The sequence below is a fragment of the Halichondria panicea genome, chromosome 4 (assembly GCF_963675165.1).
Source record: "Halichondria panicea chromosome 4, odHalPani1.1, whole genome shotgun sequence".
NCBI lineage: Eukaryota > Metazoa > Porifera > Demospongiae > Suberitida > Halichondriidae > Halichondria > Halichondria panicea.
The window spans coordinates 4,683,103-4,697,731 of NC_087380.1; the positions used below are offsets into that span (position 1 = coordinate 4,683,103).

Sequence of the window (14,629 nt, forward strand, 5' to 3'; positions counted from 1 at the left end):
ATGAAGCTCCGCCCACGCTGGATCTCAAACTCCTTGAATATGTGGAAGGAGCAGTAGCTATTTCCTTCCGCATATTTACTGTACTAACTAAGAACTAGTTAAGAACAAACTCCTTGAATATGCGGAAGGACCAGTAGCTTCCGCATATTTACTGTGTACTAGCCTGAACTAGTTAAGAACTAGTAAGTACTTCAAGGAGCGTCCGGATATGCACAATTGCTGGTAAAAAGCGTGGGCGGAGCCTTGTTTTAGCTGAATCAGCAATCATTGATCCTTAAATAATTGATCCTTAACCCTTTAACCGTCACGGGCCACGATCGTGGCCCGCAATTGTGACTTTTTTTATTCTGCGATACTTAGGAAGTAGCTCGAACTTACGCACATCCCTGTATAGAGGAAGAGCTGTAGAATCACGTGCAATTTAGTCTAGAATTTTCCAAGCCACGTTGCTATGTTAAAATAGGTGTGCCGATGTGCTTGATCTCCTCTGGTCTCCTCTGGTGATGACAGTGCTTATGGGGATAGTAGGATACCTCCCAAAGGCTACCAGCTTTATGCCAGACGCTGATGAACTGTCTGGGACTGAGGACATGCATGACATGGACCTAGACGCTAGAGCTATGGACCAGGACGGCGAAAGACCAGGAGAGGGCTCACTGTGTGACTCTGGCAAGTAGTATAGTATAGCTAGAATATCAGTAGTAAGTATATACTTACTATAGCTAAAATAGAATTAGCAGTAATGAACAGTCTTTATGTGAGCTTGTAAATTTCATAGATCGTTCACGTACGTATTGTACTCAAATTGATATATCTTAGCACTGTTACATTCATATGACAAGCTTAGTCAAGCCTTTATACCATATGATAGGCTGATCCATAAAAAAAAATTTTTTGATTTTATCTCACCGCTGGCCGAGCATTTAAAATGATAAAAACGGGTGAGCGTAATAACCGTGGTTGTTATGGCAACACATGTTGCACCATTTTATTCCTTGTTGTATGGGCATTCTATTGGTATATGGCTCTGGAAACCCATTTACAGACATTTCATTTCACTTCACTGTTAATTAAGAATCCGACGGTTAAAGGGTTAATTCACCTGAGCATGCATTAAGTACAACACAGTACCAATACTAACATGTAGCAGCTACAACTAAAGCTGTGTTCGCGTGATTTTTACAAACAACCATAGCCTGCATATCAGACCATTGTCTGCCTGCAATACCACAAGTAATACATACCAAAATGGTATTTCATAAGGTGAAACATGAAATTCATAATTAGTGATTTTTTCAAAGCTCACAGACCATTTACTGACCCTGTGTATTAACTCAGACTCAAAGTTAGCTCGTTCTGAATAATCTCGCATCTGATGCAAAACTGCTTTGCAAACACCATTCTGGGAGGACGAATGTAACTCGAATGTAACTCTAAGTATATGTGTGTGTGTGGGAGGGTGTGTGTGTAGGTCTGTGTGTGTCAGTGGTGCAGTGGTGTGTGTGTCAGTGGCGTACAGGTGCTCAGGGTGCTGGAGCACCCCCGTGTCAGTGGCGTACGGGTGCTCAGGGTGCTGGAGCACCCCCTTATCTCAAGCTACCTTACCTCCATGAAGTTCAGAACTAGCTAGCTAATGGTCGACGTAACTATGCTAAGCTCAGTAGCTTAGCTATACTAGCATAGTTACGTACACAGTACTTAAAAATTTAATATGAAGTGTAAAATGATTGCAGCACAGTAGCAAGAAATAAAACAAGGTAAACCACACACACACACCTGTTCAAAGCTTCCTTGATTGGCACTGAGTTAGCAGGGAGAGTTGAGAAGAGAGGCAGCTGCTGTAGTGAAGTCCGATAGCATTGAGCATGGAGGATTTGACACTCTCGGGATCGTTCACTGCTCGCAATACGGCTGTACTATTTTTTGGCTTCATTAGAACAATCATGTAAGCAGCTGCCATATCAGAGCTACTGTACCCAGGTACTCCGTTCGCATAATATCTTCATGGGATAAGGTGTTCTTGGGAAGGCGGCGTGTGTTCCTGTGCACCCTTGGCACAAGATTGTCCAGTGTACTGTTGATGGTGTTTTGAATTATTTTTATGTAATCCCTCACCAACAGTGTTGAGGAACCGGTACATAAGAGCGTGCCCTTGATGATGGTTAGCACCCGGTGCGCCGATTCCGTTACCACCTGTTCCGACCTGTTCATTGAAGCCATCAGTTGCCCCAAGTCCAAGTCATGCTCAAAACAACTACATCGCATTCGCTAGCAGGTACTTGATGGTGTAGTGTAGTGTTTTGAACAGTCAGTTCCTTTGTTTTTGTGGCACCCATGTCTACCTTGAATGAAAATTTCCACAGCCTCAGTGAGTGCCCTCGGTGTGGTTGGAGGATCATCTAACTGCGTCCTCATCCTCATCACTAACGCCTGAAAAAATGTTTCATGTCACTTATTGCATTTAATAGGAGGCTCATCGCCACTGGCACCTGAAACAAAGTTTGTTGCACCTGTTACTTATTGCATTTGTTTATTTGCCTGATGAGGGTCCGTAGCCACGTCCAGTCATCTAATTATGAATTATTATTTTTTTTGTTAGCATACGTTGGGAAGTTGGGACTCGATCATGAGATGGTTCATCTTCTATTATTGCTCTCTTGTAATGCTGTCCCAGTCCCCAGTCCATCAAATAGTCCTTCTGATTGGCATGCCAAGCGCTAGAAGAAGTTCGCACAAACCTTGAATTTTAGCCGCGGGGAATTCCCCTTGACGACGGAATACTTCCGAATATTTCTCCGTGTTACGTGACGTGAAGTCCAGCATAATAATTATAACAATATTTATGCTAAAAGTGGCCTTTAAGGCGGGGAGAAACCAGTGTGGAAAGAGAGACCCCTCCATCATCAGATACCCAGCAGTACAACTCCTCCTTTGGTAGAGACCCTTCCGTCATCGTGACAGTGGTACAGTGGTACGATGTGTACAGTCGGCAAGCACAAACCTTGCATGGGCTCGAGCAGGCCCTGACATAATCGTCAGCATCCTTGGTGACGAATTGCATGTCTGGTTTTTTTTCATTGACGTTATGTCTACGTGTCTAGCTTGAAGCCCACACAATTTGTCCAATGGCCCTGCTTCCACCAAACTTTCCCTCAAGGATAAGTTTTTGTAGTTGCTCAAGACTTGTAAGATAATATAATGAGAGTGAGATATAATGAGAGTGTCTATGAGAGTGTCTATGCATCCACACTCCCCACACACCTGGTACCAACGCTCAAACTGTTGAGCAGGAATCTGATTTTGTCTGTGACTGGGATACCTTTTTCGTCGTAAAGTGGTTGTGATAGCTCTGTCGGGAATTAATGCAAGCTGGTCTGCTAATGAGGAAGTGCTTGGGGCTATCATATGAATCATTGGCCTCTGTCAGAAAAATGCACTAAAATGCACTATTATAAATTACTTTAACAGCAAACAGACTTTAACAGCAAACAGACTAGGCTGCGTGTTCCTTGTTAAGGTTAAGGCAGCTACCTTTTTCTTTAACGTGCTAGAGTTAGAAATTGAAAAGTCGTCACCTGGGTCAGGCACTAGTAATGTTATTTTGCACATGGCATCAATGTATTTGCTTAGCTAGCTGCTAGAACGATTATCTTTGGCAACAAATACGGCAGACAACAGTAGCCCTCAAAAGATAGAGTATGTTGTTATGATTATGAAAATGTCCTGCTAGCAGGTAGGCTATTTTGTGTATCTCAAGAATACTACAATAACTTACTCTTCCCATCAAGGATGAGTCTAGCCTTGTTTTTTAAGCTTGATCTTGGCATCTAGCTTCGTATCATCTTCAACGCCTATCTTTCTGAAAGTGGCATGACGTCATCACTGACTAATTAGCATAATTGAATTAAGCTAATTGTGGGCTCTGGGTAAACAGACCAATTGGCCTTGACTTGCTTATAGTTATCTAAGAGTCTCTGCAAAATCTGATGCTTTGAATCCAACTCTTTCTTTACCTTACACCTTACTTTGCAATCTTTGAGTGGGCGTTTCTCAACACTGCTGTTTTACAACTTTGAGTTTCCAACGCACATAACTCAGGCATGGAACGAGGTATGTGCACACTAAGCATTCTTTGCTCTGTATATAGATCGCAAAATTATAGCTTGCGCCAATTGGTCTGTTTTTTTATGTCGTTGTGAGAAGTGAAGAGAAGTGAAGAGATATGAACACAATTATGAATGTACTGATGGAGGATCATGAATCGGTATGTATGAAGTTGCCCACAGAAATGCAAAACACACGCACTGAATCTCGCTGTTCGTGAGCTTCCTAAGCTAAACTGGCAAGCCAACTGGTAGATTTGTTCATAAAGGGTACCTACCAGTCCTTAACCCAAAGCAATCACACACTCAGTACTGTCACTAGAAGCTGGAGTCCGAGTTTTGTGTGATTTTCTTGTATCTTATTTTGGCCAATTAGCTGTTTATAACTAAACCATACTGACGGTGGTTCGATGAATCTCATCATACCCAGTGAAACTAAGTGAAACTATTCCCTAGGCACATTTCTTCTAGATCTAGGTCTTGGTCTTGAGGTCATGGCCTTTGGTCTTGAAGAATAAAAGCTGAGTTGTCATACGCGTTCAGAGATTCTACACTAGTACAGAGCTAGACTGATGCTAGAGAGATGACTAGTGAAAATACGCATATGGTCTGAGCAAGTGGTCACATGATATGCACATGGTAAAGTGGCATGGTGTGCTAGATCTAGATCTAGATCAAAGAAGATGTGCAATGGAAACGGTTCCATTGTCAGCATTGTAACGAGAAAATCAGCAAGACTTTGTATTATAAACACTTGTCGAATACATGGATACCTCGAGATGTTCAAAGCACAAGCACAGCCAGTGTATCCTGACCACTGGCAGATGCAGAATTTCACATTTTCAGATGAAGAATCAAGGGCAGTGTACTAGACTGTAGATTTACTAGTGGTTCTAAATGTCATTTTCATATCTGTGCGTTTAAGTATCATGCATTCTCTAGTGGAGACAACTCAGACGAGTCACTGGAAGATACCACGAGAGTTGACGATTTCAATATGGACATATCTGAGGTAGGTGTACTTTAGACCAGCCTTCATCTGAACACATATACATTTTTATTCAGGAAGGGCTGAAGACGATTTTGGTTATAGATTTCAACTATTGAAGTTGTATGTCATGTTTCTACTAAAGTGGCAAACCGGTGTCAGACAAAGGCGTAAGCATCCTCTTTTCCTAAGTTTTTTGCTTTGTTGATCTGAGTATTTGTGGTCAAGAGCAAGGACATTGAAAAAATGGCTTCAATGCTCCCAGCAACGTCATTGAAGCTTGAACTTACTTCTGACACTTTTACCAAATACGTTAGCTGTCATAGTTTGTACTCGGTTGACGTCAGAAGGCCAGGTGGAATGTTGGCTGTGCTCTCACGTCAATTTCCCACTTCACCCTCAACAACAGCCTTGCAGCACTTTGTTAATGAAAACAATTCGAACATCTGCTGGTACAAATGGATGTATTGAAAAAACTGAGCAATGGAGAGCAATGGAGAGATATGATGGTAACGTGTGGAGATCTGTTCCCTATAACTTTGCGTTAATACTTAATATAGACTACCGTTTCAGCACAGTGTTTTTCAATTGCAATATACGTAGCTGACAACGTTCTGGCGCCCAAATTAAATACAAACACCTATTTGAAACCGCGGCATGGTTTAACAATGAAAAGATGCCTTCGCACTTATCTGTATTTCATACCAGCCCGAAAAGTGTCCCTTTCGTCTTGGTGTCTTAAAGCCTTCCCTACAAATGCGGTTCTGACCGCACTAACCTCGCATAATGGAGATTCATTGTACCTTTGCGTAAGCAAATAGAGCGAGAGCAAGTATTCTGTACTTTTAGAGCTACCATACTTTGATGTGATCCCAATGCACTACTTCTTGGTGGGAAGACAAATCACACTTTGATAGTTTTCAGGATACCCCAAGTGAGTAACCCCAAGTGAAGAAGTTGGTCGTATACTAGAATTTCATCCGGGTTTTCTGGATTTACTGGAGGAATTGAATTCTAATTTACTCACTATAATTTACTCACTTCACTATGTTGCTATGATTGCTGGCTTCGCATTGGAAAAAGGTGATGGGAGAACTCTATGGAAAGACTCCGCCACATTAAAGATGGACCAATTCCTTGCAGACGTTATACTTCAGGCCAGAGTTTTAAAACTGGCCGTGTGATTCCAATTCCATTGCTTGGTGCATTGCTTGGTCCACTCATCTTCGTGCTGGCTCATTACACGAAGCATTGCAGTTCAATGAACATAAAAATCTTATTTGCTTGGGAGAGCACGTTTTGTTATCAAGTCGATAGTAGGACATGACCAGTTGATCTCTACCAAAAAGGTAATGGTTACCCACCCTGATCATCTCCATCTAGCCAAAATTGAATAACTGTTAACCGATTATACGCACATTGTTGCGGCAGCTTTTTGCAATATCTCGAGAGGACCTACTGAAGGTAAAAATTTTGCACAAATTCAGTTTGAATATAGACAGATAAACAATACATGCAAATTAACTGATTCCCCGCGGTTGACGCAAATTTGCGTGTTAACCGGCGGATTACTCTACTCTTTTGTGGTAAGTTCCTGAGCTCCACATATTTGCAAGGCTTCGGTCCAGAAACCCTGCAGAAAGTGTAAGACGCATTCACACATAAGACGCATTCACACAGCCTAGTACAAAGTCAGCAAACTAGGACGGGTACACCAGTGACAAACTAACGGAGAGCAGAGCAGAGTCTTATGATATGCATTCTGTCATGGGTACTTGGTTCAGAAGTGGACCTGTAAAATGTGTAACATCAGACTGTATACGTAATTCTACGAAAGTGGTGGGGTATGTACAGGTGGGGTATGTACACTAATATTAAACACTGCGTACTAACGTGATACTGGTACTTGGGATGCATGAAAATCAGACTACACATACATACACACATACATACATACACACATACATACACACTACACATACATACATACACATACATACAACACACACAACCCAGTCAGCATAACAGGCTAACTGACAGAGGCACTACACACCTAACTGACAGAGGGCAGTCAGCACTAACTGACAGATGGCACACACACAACGCACATCCCAGTGACACTGAGATGGGACATTCTACGAAGGCTGGGATATGTAGCGTACTAAACATTGCGACTAAACATTGCGTACTCACTGTCATGGGTGCCTGCAAAATGCATGAAAATCAGACACTACACATACAAAACAAGCTACACAGCACAACAGGCAGAGGGAACACAACACAACACACACAGAACCAGTGACGAACATACACAATGACGAACATACACAATAAACACTGCGTACTGGGTACTTGGTTCTTGGTTCGACGTTCCCACCTGCAGACACTACACATCCCGAAGTCAGCGAGGGCACACGAGCACAAAAGGCTAACTGACAGAGGGCACACAACACCAGTGAATTCGGAATTCACAGGCTAACGGCACACAACACACAAGCTAACTGACACAGAGGAAAAGTACATGCAGGCAGCTGGGGTACGTATCACAGGACCTAGCCACTGATATTAAGTAAGGGAAAAATTTTAAATACATTCTATACTCTCTTTTAACAGCCCAAGCATTTTAACAGCCCAAGCAGGAGCATCAATTGGGGTTTCCCAAAAATTCGCACCTTTTTAGCGACGAGTCTGAACTCATCTAATTCTGCAAAAATAGAATACTGTTAATTGTTATGCTTCTTTGACCAACTCAAGACACACTACTATAGGTTGTCTTCCTCGTCAGAGTCATATACAGTGCATCCAGTCTAAAGAGTAGAATAGTATATCTCATTCATTTGTGCAAATTCATGAAATTTGTGATGATATTTCAATTTAGTTCGCATGCATAAGCCCAGCCAACAGTATGAAAACGCTGTAATGAGGCTGAGGAGCGCAAACACTACTTTTACCTGCAGTTTGCAGTGAGCGGCCATCTTGAATGTGACGTATGCAATAAATTGGAAAATTTTGAGACGTCACAACACTGAAAAATGCACGTGAGCCCCTCGCCCCCACATGCACAATACAGGAAAATTTAAATAGAAAAGCAGCACAGACACATTACTCTAATAACTAGACAGAGTTCCAGTTGGAGATACAAGCCAGTTGGAGATACAAGATGATATCAAGTGCAAGTGCAAGTGCAAGTTCTACTTCAACCAGTTCTTTTCAGGACAAATCTCTACCCAGAAAGAGGCAATCTGCTGACCAACAGCTGACTGATGTCAGCAACCAACTACCAGCCAAAAGGCACTGCAGTAGCCGAGCTGTAGTGTCCATAACTCAGGAGTTGAAACGAAAATCTCCAAGAGGTGATTCCTCTGCGCAGTTAAGGCCTGGGTCAGGCACTGATAAGATTAATTTTATTCATTGCCAACATTTTATGTAGATCATGTAGATCGTGTAGTGTTAATGAAAATTCATAATGTTTATTAATGTTATTCATTGCATGTGACGTCATAAGGTCAATGTATTTGCTTAGCTAGCTGCTAGAACTATTATAGATTATCTTTGGCAACAAATACGGCGGACTTAAACAAGGTAAGAGTAGCTGTTTAGGCCCTCAAAAGATAGAGTATGTTGTTATGATTATGTTTCCTTGATGGGAAGTAAAAATGTCCAAAACTTTCTTAGCTATGCTAGCTTCTTTAGCTCTGACAGCCACTCTAGAGGTAGGCTATTTTGTGTATCTCAAGAATACAATAACTCCTACTCTTCCCATCAAGGATACTAGTACCTAGCTATGAGATGTTCATCTAGCCTTGTTTTTGAAGCTTGATCTTGGCATCTTCAACACCGTATTTGCACTTCTCTCTCTGAAAGTGCCATGACGTCATCACCATTTATGGGACTAATTAGCATAATTGAATTAAGCTAATTAGTTTTTTGGAAAAATAAAACATTGAGCTTCATTTTGGATCATTTTGATGCAGCATACACTGTATATTGCAAATAATACAGCAGTATGAACATAGTGTAAATTTTGGTGTTGAAATCTGGACCCGGGCCTTAAGTGCGCAGAGTCTACTAAGGCCAATGAAGTACGACACACCTTTAAGCAGCAGGTGACCCGAGTAAGTACTGCAGAGGCGGACTGCAGCAATCTGAGGTCAATGAAGCGCGGTGTATATAAAGAAGGTGGCAGAAGACTCGAACAGTATATCGACAAAAACACCACACTTGAAGTGCAGAAAGCATTTGCACTAGTAATATTTGGGCAATGTATAACCACCGATAAAATGGGCATCATTGAGGCTACTAGAGTAGCATGCAAGTTCTCAGGATTTAGTGCTGAAGTAATAAGGAGATGGGCAACGAATGTATTCGATTTATTTGGGAATGTCTCTTGTGTTGAGGATGTAGACGAAGACGATCTTGTAGAAGTACTGTCCTCCAAAAGGGGTTGTCATTCAAAGGTCATGTCACTCATAAACGACGAGCAATTTTGTATTAAGGCCACTAAATATGTCCGGCAGAATGGGTACAGGAAGGGTGAGCCGAATTTGACTTTGACACAATTTTTGTGAGTGGATCGAGGAAGATCAAAACATCAAAGTTAGTGAGCAAACAGCATCAACATGGTTGCGAAAACTGGGATTTTCATATAAACAGTTTAGCAAAGGGGCGTACTTCGATGGAAACAATCGAGAGGACGTTGTTGAAGCACGAAAAAATGATTGCACCTTAATGGAAGAATTGGATCCACGTCTAATAACCTTCGACAGAAGCACACCATTGAGTAATGAGCGGCCAATAGTTCGAATATTCCATGATGAGTCAACTTTTTTTGCCAATGCTGATCAGTCCTTCCACTGGGCTGACGAAGGAATGCAATTACTAAAACAGAAGTCACTGGGGCAGGCATTAATGGTTTCGGACTTCATTGATGAGGTTGATGGATATTTACGACACAATAGAGAAGAAGCGAGAGAATATCTTGAGCATCAACATATGATAGAACAAGTCAAGAAATCTATAAAACCTAACACTACAGCACTATTTATATTTGACAACGCACCATCTCACATGAAGAAGGCAAACGATGCACTCAACGCAGATGCAATGAACGTAAACCCGGGAGGCAAACAGCCAGTAATGAGACCAACTTTCTATAATGGTGAGGTTCAGGAGATGAATCTTCCGAACGGGACGCCTAAAGGAATGAAGATGGTATTAGAGGAGAGGGGAGTCTGTACGCAAGGAATGGTGGCTAGAGACATGACGGCAAGATTAAAAACATACGAAGATTTTAAAAGTAGTAAACCGATATTGAGCGAACTAATTGAAAGTAAAGGACATAAATGTGTGTACATACCAAAGTTTCACTGTGAACTAAATCCCATTGAGAGATGCTGGTGCGAGGCCAAAAAATACACACGAGCACATGCAAATGGAAGTATTGTACGACTAAGAAAAATAGTACCCATAGGACTGGACACAGCAACAAAAGACATGATTAAAAAATTCTTTCAAAAGAGCAAGGACTATGAAACAGCATATAGAGAGGGATATACAACAGAAAATGTAGATAGTATTGTAAAGTTATACAAGTCACATAGAAGAGTAGGTAGTAAGGACTGATCACATTTTTAATATAATTATAACGCAGCAACAAAAATAATTATGTTTGCAACTACACCATTACTTCCATGTACAGACAACGGATCTGGAAGGGACTGGACTCTGTTGCGTCAGAATTAGTTGTATCAGTTTGTCGTGGCCGAGGGGGGGAAACAATAAGTATGTCACTGTTAAGTGTTGTAGCGTCATTGTCAGTAGAGTCTAGTCTAGGGGAGGAATCAATAATAAGTACGTCACTGTTAAGTCTCGTAACGTCACTGTCAGTAGAGTCTAGTCTAGGGGAGGAATCAATAAGTACGTCACTGTCTGTAGAGTCTGGTCTAGGGGGGGGGGAACAATGATTACGTCACTGTCAAGTCTCTTAATGTCACTGTCAGGGTCTATACGTCGGCGCTTAGGGGATGGAGGTTCTGTAAATTGTTTGTCATCGTCTAGTCTCTGATATTCAGCAAAAGATTCTCTTCTGTCACATTCTGATATGGTCACAGTAGGAGGACACGGTGGAGACTGCTGAGGTGATGGAGTGACCAACTGTAATAATATGCTTTTAAAGCACTGTTTAAAATAGAAATAATAACAACCTGGACTCCACGCAGTGTAAACAGCCTCTCTCGCACAGTCCTCAGACTGTCTGGCTGACCAAACACAGACACACGCACATCACACACAGAAGAAGACCATCTCCGATTTCCGCCCTGACTGTACACAGCTCCAGTAATAACGCTGTGATCAAAACTTCATAAATGATATTCAGAAATAAAAGTATACTTACCCTGTTGCAAACAAGCCTGATCGTAGCAGGGGAGCTAGGTAAGCAGCATCTTCCCTAGCGAGGTGACCCAACTTTTCACTGACATATGAGGACCGAAGGTAGACTGCCACACAGTTGGGGTCACGGTTGTTGGTCTCTAGATAGAGCACTACCCTCCCACCACCACCCACAGCAGATACAGCAACGTCATAAAATCGAACGCCTTTGATAATAGACAAAAAAGTAGCAAGCAGTACTTCCATTCTTTCTAGCTTTCTATACTACAATCTGGTTTCGCACCAAAGTAACACGAGGTTACCGCGTACGACGTGACACAAACGTCACATACTCGCGGTTTTGGACCGTGATGTCATGAAAACTGGTTGATTGTACATAAAATTAATTATCTCCGGAAATAAAGTTTTTCTGGACAAGTTTTTCTTATCAAAAGTTAGACAATTTATTCAAGCTTACTCTGTGTAATTTTTAGACCTTAGCCGTTAGATTTTCTTCAAATCTCTCCCTAACCGAAACGGCACTAAAAACTAGCAATTTTGAGCACTGCGGAGGATGTGTAGATATGTAAGCAATATCAAACCTTCCATAAGATGGCCAATTTATCTATAGATGTTGTGACAAAGTCCCAGACCTTAGCCGGAAACCGTTGGTCTTTTCTCTCCCTAACCGATTACCCACTATAACATTTGTTTACTGTTTTATTAGTCACTGCAAACCCACCACCTTATGTTTCCATGGAAACAATTGTAGCTTGTTCTTTCACCTACACAAATGGTATCAGTACATTTTCTTAAAAATGTTCTAATCATAAGATATTTACAAATATTCATGAATTTGTGGTATTCTACTCTTTAGACTGGATGCACTGTATTAACTTCCAGTATTTGTACATTATATTGAAATTCTCCAACAACCTGAGTGTAAATACTGTGAAAAGAAGTGAAACGTGAGTGTACTTGGTATCTATCTAAAGGCAAGCTGGTAAAGAAAATGCTGCAGAACAACAGAACAACAGGCCAAGTACCGTTCACACCGTATGTTTTGAATATGCATTATTATTGACGAAGCAATGTGTGTGTTCTGAGTTTCTGAGTCTACTTTTGATCGTGATGAATGCGTGTCCAGGTTCAAAGCTCTTGGTGACCTGATCTACAATCACCTGAAAAGTGGAAAACACATCTAAACAATCATGGAAAGAGCACAAGCCTCATACTCACCTTGAGACATATTAGCTCTATATGTACCCATCACCTGCCGATATTGGACGTATCCCTTCAAAAATATCCTCTCCGCGCGATAAGGGTAGGCCCTGTCACATATACATGTACACAGGTCTTAGATATTATATACACTGAACTCCAATTTTCTCTTTCTTGAGGTACAATAAATAACAACAATAGATGCATGTAAATAAGTCTTTTCTTCTCAGTGACTTTATATAGATAAACTAACTTTAATATAAAATTTATTATAGAAACTAATATAACACTCTAATATGCGAGAGGCATTAGGCATTAGCACAGCGCCAGCTTGAACACTAGTTATGTTACATTCTTCATAATTATGATACCATATGATAGGCTAAAAATTTTTGGATTTTATCTCACTGCTTTTAAAATGATAAAAAACGGGTGGTTGCTACTATGGCAACACATGTTGCACCATTTTCTATGGGCATTCTACGGTTGCTAGGCATCGATAGAGACATTTCACTTCATTGTTAATTAAGAATCTGACGGTTAAATGGTAGCCGAACAGTACTAACAGTACAAGAGAAGAGAAAATGAGAAAAAAGCGAAGCGAAGGAAATCAAGCCCGGGAAAAGATATGTCTAGAGTATGGCACATTGCATCGGACACGCTCAAGCGGTACATGAAGATTTGCTGCATGATCCACCAGATGTGACAGAAAGTACTGAAATGTATATTGGTCGAGGATCATTTGGTCTGTTTCGTAATGTAAAAGTGTCCCCCACTCATTACTAGACTAGACTATACGATACTAGACTAGACTAGACGATCTTAACAAAAAAACCAAAAATCTTAGCTCGCTTTTCTCACGCAATTTCATCGTTTTGGAACTACATTGACAGTTTAAAGAAACTGCCCAACTTATGGAAGCTATTTGCATCACGACTGAACAAGAAAACTGGATGAAAATATGATCTATCGTTGGGCCAACTAAATCATTCTCATAATTTTAATAATTATATTTTGCATAATTATTAATTGACCACGCCCATTAAGATACGGTTCATTAACTTTTGCTACATAAACAACACAAACCACTGATTGTCCAGGTTTTCCAACTGTAAAAATATTTACATGTAGAAGCTTAACTCACCTTGGAGAGGTCTTGCATCATGTGATCTTTGCGATCTTTGCAACCACATTTATACACCTCTTTCGAATTATTGAGCTGGTTTATCCCCACAGAAAAATCGTAAACTTTCTCTGCTTTACTTGCGGCGACGAGCTACTGGGTGCAATCATATACACTTGTGGCAGTAAAGAAAGAAAACAGCTTCATCGTATAACACCCATATCGCGAATAGAATGTATCCTGTACAGTTGATATTATGAACTGTGCAGCTGAACATACAATTATGCACTGTACAAGCAAGTATGGGAACAGAGCAGCATCTCCAATGTCTAGACTTGTCACGTGATATTCCCACAAATTTTTGCTGAGTCAGGCAAGTTTTTTTACATCACCTTGAATAGCTAGTTTTTAATAGACAAAATTAATTACTCCTCGTTTCAGAGAAGTCGTGTAGCTTCCCTGTAGCTTCCCAGTATTCCAGTATTATAAGGAACTGGCTTGCCCCGGCCTGCCAGGGCCTGCCAGACATTGTGTTACTAATAGTAGCTCACAAAACTATTTGAACTTACAATCTCAAGGATAGCTTCAGCGGTGATGCAAAAGGGCTATTTCCAAAGGTTTGGAATGAGGTAGAAATTCAATCTTGTTACATTGCAAATGCAAGAACTCTGAAAACCCCTGTAAAGCTGGCTAGAGGGCACATTGAGAGGGCACGCTGACATTGATTCAAAATTGAAGGAGGGAGGTCAGAGTCTTCCAGATCTAAACTTATCAAAATACGAGATCCTGGATTGCGAACCACTACACGATATCAAAGGTCACCTT

The 14,629-nt window shown here is 41.0% G+C and overlaps 1 protein-coding gene and 1 long non-coding RNA gene across 2 annotated transcripts; both read right to left on the minus strand.

Moving 5' to 3' along the window:
• Positions 1–8,074: 8,074 nt before the first annotated feature.
• Positions 8,075–12,243, minus strand: LOC135334447 (uncharacterized). The gene is made up of 3 exons (XM_064529600.1): positions 11,486–12,243; positions 11,295–11,436; positions 8,075–11,244 (listed from the first exon to the last, which is right to left on the minus strand). The coding sequence occupies exons 1-3, from the start codon at positions 11,725–11,727 to the stop codon at positions 10,984–10,986; spliced, it is 645 nt and encodes a 214-aa protein (XP_064385670.1). The 5' UTR covers positions 11,728–12,243; the 3' UTR covers positions 8,075–10,983.
• Positions 12,244–12,401: 158 nt separating this feature from the next.
• Positions 12,402–14,241, minus strand: LOC135334644 (uncharacterized). The gene is made up of 3 exons (XR_010394348.1): positions 13,826–14,241; positions 12,700–12,791; positions 12,402–12,641 (listed from the first exon to the last, which is right to left on the minus strand). It is a non-coding gene; the product is annotated as an uncharacterized LOC135334644 (long non-coding RNA).
• Positions 14,242–14,629: the final 388 nt, after the last annotated feature.